Source organism: Malus domestica, chromosome 03 (assembly GCF_042453785.1).
Source record: "Malus domestica chromosome 03, GDT2T_hap1".
In the NCBI taxonomy this organism is placed as follows: Eukaryota; Viridiplantae; Streptophyta; class Magnoliopsida; order Rosales; family Rosaceae; genus Malus; species Malus domestica.
In genome coordinates, this window is record NC_091663.1 from 33898782 (window position 1) to 33905586 (window position 6805).

General features: G+C 37.7%; 2 protein-coding genes across 4 annotated transcripts; both read right to left on the reverse strand.

Annotated features, from left to right (window-relative positions):
- Positions 1 to 410: 410 nt before the first annotated feature.
- Positions 411 to 2709, reverse strand: LOC108173103 (protein argonaute 5-like). 2 transcript variants are annotated; one of them, XM_029100318.2, is made up of 10 exons: positions 2592 to 2709; positions 1984 to 2103; positions 1728 to 1899; positions 1513 to 1637; positions 1290 to 1418; positions 1119 to 1213; positions 977 to 1029; positions 836 to 899; positions 697 to 757; positions 411 to 552 (listed from the first exon to the last, which is right to left on the reverse strand). In XM_029100318.2, the coding sequence occupies exons 3-6, from the start codon at positions 1816 to 1818 to the stop codon at positions 1127 to 1129; spliced, it is 432 nt and encodes a 143-aa protein (XP_028956151.2). In that variant the 5' UTR covers positions 1819 to 1899; positions 1984 to 2103; positions 2592 to 2709; the 3' UTR covers positions 411 to 552; positions 697 to 757; positions 836 to 899; positions 977 to 1029; positions 1119 to 1126. The 2 variants fall into 2 exon arrangements, with proteins under 2 accessions (XP_028956151.2, XP_070674606.1); XM_070818505.1 differs by lacking the exon at positions 2592 to 2709 and having other exon boundaries at positions 1984 to 2123.
- Positions 2617 to 5289, reverse strand: LOC139194140 (protein argonaute 5-like). 2 transcript variants are annotated; one of them, XR_011578902.1, is made up of 5 exons: positions 5102 to 5289; positions 3658 to 3767; positions 3462 to 3572; positions 2991 to 3091; positions 2617 to 2804 (listed from the first exon to the last, which is right to left on the reverse strand). XR_011578902.1 is itself a non-coding variant. In XM_070818506.1 (3 exons), exons 1-3 carry the CDS (start codon positions 5155 to 5157, stop codon positions 3478 to 3480), a joined length of 261 nt encoding a protein of 86 aa, XP_070674607.1. In that variant the 5' UTR covers positions 5158 to 5289; the 3' UTR covers positions 3461 to 3477. The 2 variants fall into 2 exon arrangements, 1 of the variants encoding a protein (XP_070674607.1); XM_070818506.1 differs by lacking the exons at positions 2617 to 2804; positions 2991 to 3091 and having other exon boundaries at positions 3461 to 3572.
- Positions 5290 to 6805: the final 1516 nt, after the last annotated feature.

Below are 6805 nucleotides of genomic sequence, written 5' to 3' on the forward strand. Positions count from 1 at the left end.
CATCATGATATAATTAGGCATTATGATAAGAATAAGGGTAGTTCCCTTATAACTGAAAAATTATATGACATACAATTAGAAAGTCGGCAAGCAATCAGGGTAGAATTTGTTTTCATCATACATGACATTGTAGTGCGCAGGCATGTTAGTTTCGTACACGAACAAAGGATAGCAATTCAAACTATAGCACAACTTAGATTTCATATTTAGCAGTGAAGAAAGCACAAATACATGCTTAGAAGATGGCAAACTATTGAAGTGAGTTGACTTTTGTGTGTAATTAGGGGGGTTTGTTACCCGTTTGAGTCCGTAGAATTATGGTAAATATTATTGCATATTCGTACCTTGTAAATCAAGTATATAGTATATATTTGCCTTCCTTATGAGAAAAATAATATCAAGAATTGAAAGCCCTAAATCAGCACAAACTACCGCAAAAATGAAATTGGCATGTATAAATGAACAACACAAATAATACCTGAATGCTAGCATGGTTGTTGAGATAAAAGTTGAACTCCCTCGGATGACAAAACTGGGTGTCAGCAATAGTGCCTATACAAGGTAAACATAGTTAAAGAGCAAAATGGAAAAAGATCAAATTTACAATAACTCGATGCGCAAAATGGAAAAACATCAAATTTACTATTATCTCAATGCATCTAAAATTTGTAACTGGTTGAAAATTGCCACTCTTACCAGTCTGTGCCACAAAAAAAGTAAGAGGTGGCAGATATCCCTCCTACAACGATTGACAAGCCTGTAAAGTAGTAACGAATGTATTAAAAAATTTGCTTCTCCTAAAAAAATAATTCTAGCATTCTAACAGTTAGCGTACCTTTCTTATATCATCCATTTCATACAGCAGAACTTGACAAAATTGGTCTTCACTAACTCCGTCTCTGTCAAGCAAACATCAAAACAAATGTTAGCAGAGTGCTGTGTCATTTTGCTTGACCACAGAAAAAACAATTCTTACATGTAGAAGATAATTCTCTCTGGTTTACAGCCAGTTTCTTGTCGAAATGCTCCCTACCATAATCAAAATAATCATGATAAGAAAATGAACTCACAACTATCTTGAAGGAAAAAAAAATAGAAACAATTGTTGGCCCAATTACCTGATCATTCATCCTCCAACAAGACCATTGTTAGGGTACTGGCTTACACTATAAAGATCTATGATTATCTGTGACCAATCTATTGATGCCACCAGCTGTTGGAATAAATTAACATGTTAACACGTTGTGAATTTTAATTAAAAACAATTTAAAATAGACGACTGAACTTACAGCTGCAATTGACAGACTGCTGTCCTTCCCAGGTTGAGGATGGGTAACATCTGCAGCAAAGATGATTGTGGAGATGTCACTAACTAGAGGAATCCTTCTTCGAATGGCAACAGTGTTCCTTCCACCAAACTACAACAGTTTCAAATGTTGTGTCAACATTTCAATGCTCATGGAAGATAATAAGTAATGTGAAGGACAAATGGACAATACATAAAAAACGAACCTTCACATTTATCTCGAGCGACAAATTTTCTAAATATTGTTTGCTGAGCCTCGATGCTGCTATAGGCTGACAGCACTGAGATACGACTCCTAACTCACCTTCCCGGAATCGTTTTATCATCTTTTCTGCAAGGAATCAATATGACAGATTTTAAGCTTGAATATCTTGAAAATTTGCAATACAAGACACTTTTTGTTCATAGATTTACTGCTCACCATATGATCCAGTGACATCAGGCAAAATGATAATTAACAACTGAAGATGCCTTCCCTTCTGTCCAACTTCTTCAAGTTGCTTGCTAGACATCTTATGGATATCTCCGAGCACCCTCTCTATTTTCCCAGGATGAGCTGATTGATGCGGAAGTAAAGGTTGCGGATGGAAATGCTAGGAAGAAAACAATTTGGTTATGAAATTAACAAAAAACAATTCAAGGCAGAAAGAGGAGGAAGTTTAGGATTACATTCATACCACTCCCTTGCTGTTGCACGGACTGACCAAATCCTCACAGAATCGGAAGTTAAAACTTTGGTCCAATAGGGAAAAATCAACATATGCCCAGAAATCCACTCAAACACCGTTAAACGTTTTCTACAGAACCGGCATATATTAAAACTAATCAGAAATCAAAGTTCCAATATGAAAAAAATTTCAATTTTCATGCTGCACCACATATCACAAAAGCAGCAAAAGACAGTATCTTATAATGTTTACAAATCCATTATTCATATGTACAAGTGAAGGTGCTGTCTGCAAAGCCACTTAAATTGCAAAAACTTTGTTAAACTACCCTCAAACCCCTTCAGTTGCATAAATCATGGGTAACTGCCCTCAAAACGCATTAAAGATTCCACACGTATGAACTGGAGTTCAACATACACACAGATCCGTCAAAACACATTAAAAACCAATACCACACTTTGTTGATCATGTTCCATTGCCCCATTCGTGGTTTTTCAGAGTTCTCACAACCAGCGTGGTATTTCAGCCGTTGTCATCAATTCAAACACCAGCAAAGGAAAAAAGATGAGTAAAAAAACACTTGCACTATTCAAACAAAATTGGAAACAAATAATTACCAAAGGCGGCCACAGAACACGAGCATTGTCATATCTTCTCTTATAGTCATTCCAAATTCCCGTTGGATAAGCTCATCTTTATTGTGACCATTGTGTTTAACCATCTGTACAGGTACCTCCATTGGCAAATAAGCAGGTTTTGAATCCCTCCCAGATAGAAGCGCAGGCATTGCCACATCCCTTAGCCCAATATTGTACCTCTCATGAGTGAACCTAAAATGCAGAGATGGATAATAAGTTATGAATCAACAAGGGAGAGAATTTTCCATGTTCTGTTACCATGGAATACAATCATAACTCAATTTGATTTTTTTTTCTTTTCCAGCAAATCAAGTACCACAACAATCCATATACATACAAACAATACATTAGCATAAACGTAAAGATTACAAGACTCACTTCAACTTGCTCTGTGGTTCAACTGACACCCCAGTGATTTCATAACCGGTATGCTCTTCATAAGAAAGTGGTACCTCGACCCCCTTTAAGGGCTTTTTCTCCTGTAAGTAACAGAATTTTAATCAGCTTTGCTTAAATAAAATATTTTTAAGTAACTATTTGTGGACAAACATAAGTAAATACACAGAACTCTGAATATATTAGTCAATTAAAAAAAAAAGCAAATGATTACATGCTAAAACTAAATGCATCTTCAAAACCCAGTGAACATAAATACTAGCAAGCAAATCTGCATAAACATAACCTATAACTTGTATAAATAGCTTGAACTTTGTTGTTGAGACAAGTAGAAATTAAGTACAAACTATCAACTCAACAGAATCACATTGTATTTTGATTATATAGCTTTACTTTTAGATAAGTTAACTATCAAAACTGCATTCCACAAATTGAAAAGAAAATGGCGAATACCTTCAAACGATCACGATCAGGCAAAAGGCCTTGACAATTGTCTGTCGCTCAAAAGTTTTTTGACAAACTCAGTTACCATAATAGGCTCATAAATTGCTCTGGCCGATACATCTGCAAATATACGAATAGAAAGAGTTAGGTCACAACACTTTTGTTACTTAACTTTGTATGGTTACTAAAACAGGGAAAATTATACTTATATTGAGCGAAAGCCCAAACTGACTCTGGGAAAACCCTCTCCAGTATTCCTGACCTTCACCAAGATCACCACCTTTCTGCCCAAGCTCAGTGGCGAAGGACGAGTACCTGTGATAGAAATGACAACGCTCAAACTGTCACTATTAAGGAAACCACACGTAAAAGGCCAAAGTAAAACCTATGTTTTTCTAACAAACGAAGACTTTACTTTTCTGGAGGTGCGGCCTTCAGAGCAACATCCAGCACTTGAGTTTCCTCCCTTTTGTTCTTTCTGCAGTGTTCATTTCGTTCTTATTTTTCTGTGTTTATATGTTCATCTGCATTCCCTTTCCAAATTTAAATTAAAATTTTGTATTTTATTGTCTGAATTTTGCTTTTGCCTTTTCTTTTTAGTTTTTATTCTTCGGTTTTTGGAAACTGTAGTCGCTAATGGCGTTTTGGGACCCAAAAATCATTTGAGGTTCTCAAAACCCCTTTCTGATTCCCAAAACCCATTTCTCTACCGTTTTTGTAAATCTGAACCAGGAATATGTTCATCTAAAAGGTGTTGAGGTTGGGAAAAAACTTTTGATGTTTCTCAGAAGCTGGGATTCTTAGAAATAATTTTCATGCCATCATAAGCTGGGATTCTGTTGCCTAGGCGAGACTCCTGGTAAAGTTTTGGGAGCTGATTAATGACATCCCTGTGCATCTTTTCCGATGCAACTTCAGGGGTAATCTACAGCCACCAAGTGAAATTGTAAAACACCACACAACAGATAACGAAAAAAACAAGAACAATACCAACGGTTTACCAAGAAAACAGAGATTCAGAAAATGCCGAAAGAAAGACGTTCTTCCCAGGAAACATTTCTGTGTCAAAAGTACTGAATATATATATGTAGCAAAAGAAAACCAAGACCTATTTCACCGAAACTTTCATCAATAGGTTTCTGCTTGGTACTCAGAAACGTGTTTTAACGTGTTCTGAGAAACATCAAAAGTTTTTTCCCAACCCCAACACCTTTTAGATGAACATATTCCTGGTTCAGATTTACAAAAACGGTAAAGAAATGGGTTTTGGGAAACATCAATTAATAGTTGATTGCTCTTCATCATCGTTTGGAATCAGAAAGGGGTTTTGAGAACCTTAAATGATTTTTGGGTCCCAAAACGCCATCAGCGACTACAGTTTCCAAAAACCGAAGAATAAAAACTAAAAAGAAAAGGCAAAAGCAAAATTCAGAAAATAAAATACAAATTTTTAATTTAAATTTGGAAATGGAAACCTGAAGAGTACGAATGCAGATGAACATATAAACACAGAAAAATAACAACGAAAGGGAACACTACAGAAAGAACGAAAGGGAGGCTTACATCGTACTGGTAACGGAGACCTCTCGCCGCAACCCCCATCCGGATCCTCGTATCAGGCCGTTCCGAAACCAGCCCTCAGAGCATACCGAATGACCTCCGACGATGACGGTGGCGGAGCTGTCCACGTCAGTTTCTGCTCCATCCCAGTGGAGACTCAGCAGGCGGAGGCGCCGAGCTGGAGGCCGCCTGAGCTAGCGCTGGTCCGCGAAGACCGGGTATTTGAGCCATCGATGGTGGAGAGTTGTATTGGTCGTCTCCGTAGCGACGACGACTCCTGGACCGCGCTGCCTATGGCCCGTTGAGGTTGGAGGGTTTCGTTCTCGACCACGGTCTCCTCCACTCCGACTAAACGGCGGGGCGTCGGAGTCGTGAAAAGGGTCGGCATTGCGACCTTGGCCGCGGCGGCGATGAGACATTCCGTACGTCGACTGTGCGCTTTTGTGAGGTTTTAGGGGGACTTGGATTCTCTGCCCTCCTAATTCGGTGGCCTTCCGTGCCCTCTTTCGTGTGGTCACGGTTAAGCTACGTTAATATTTTATATTTGATGTCCTTCCGTGCTCTCCTGTTTTCTGTTTGTGTGGTAAGCCACGTTAATATTTTATATTACTATTTTTTTTTTGTCTTATTATTTTTATAAAAAAAATAATATAAAATGTTAGCATGGATTAACCGTGACCACACAAAACAGGAGGACACAGTGAGGACACTAAAATGGGAGGGCAGAGAATCCAAGTCCGTTTTAGGGAGGGGGGAGATGAGACATTCCGTATGGCAAAAGGCAGCTGAGGAAAGCTGGGGGTTTTAGGTAGCAAGTATAATGACTAATATGCCCTTGCTTTGTTATCCAGACCACCATTGACATTAGGGCATTGATACGGGATTATGCTCAACAACAGTTATTTGGGGACGTGGATTAAGCAGTTAAATGATAGTTGAAAAAATAATTGGAGGGGCATAAAGGAAATTTTGGTTTAGGGAGGAGTTAGAATTGTTTGCAATGGTTTGCTGGGATATTTGGAACGATAGAAATGACATCACTAATCCTAATATATTATAGTTCATACGGTTATGTTCATTTTTGTCTTGAACAAATCCCGGTTTTATCAGAGTTTTAGAGAATTTAGCCATCTCATTCTCATAGAAGCGACCCACTTCTAACCTCACATAGGTAATCACTGATTAAGAATAGTCTGTTCTATTCCTCTTATTTATTGTGAGATGTCAGTGTCATTAACTATAAATATACTCCCTAAAACTTTTGCAGACAACACACTTCTTCTACCATAAGAATGAGGTATATATAGTGTGTTAATTTATTTGAATCATGTCCAACCAGTTTTCCTATTGAACTTATATCGACCATGGGATCTCCAATCAACTAAGTTAGGTTTCCGTCCGGCTGATTCATTAGTTATATTGGTTGTAGCCTCATTCCCCTCGATGATCAACTTACTCTCTGGTTTAATCTTTAATAATTGGATCCACTACTAGGTTGACTATTTTAAATGGTGTGCACAATCCATGTTATGAAACTATATTTCATACGAGAGTAGTTGTTTTTTAATGTTAAGTCTTCAAAACATAAGTTAGGACTTATTCAATAATTTACGAACACTTGGAAGTAAACTTCCACCACATTTAGGTATTTGTAAGAAGATCTCTAACCTCTGCATACCTTAAAAAGTCATTCATTCACTACTACAAAAGGCCCTTATAGTGTCAGTTGTTGCATCGGTTTAATATAATATAGTGGTGCACAAGAGAGTTGCGACACCCACTGAACATGACGT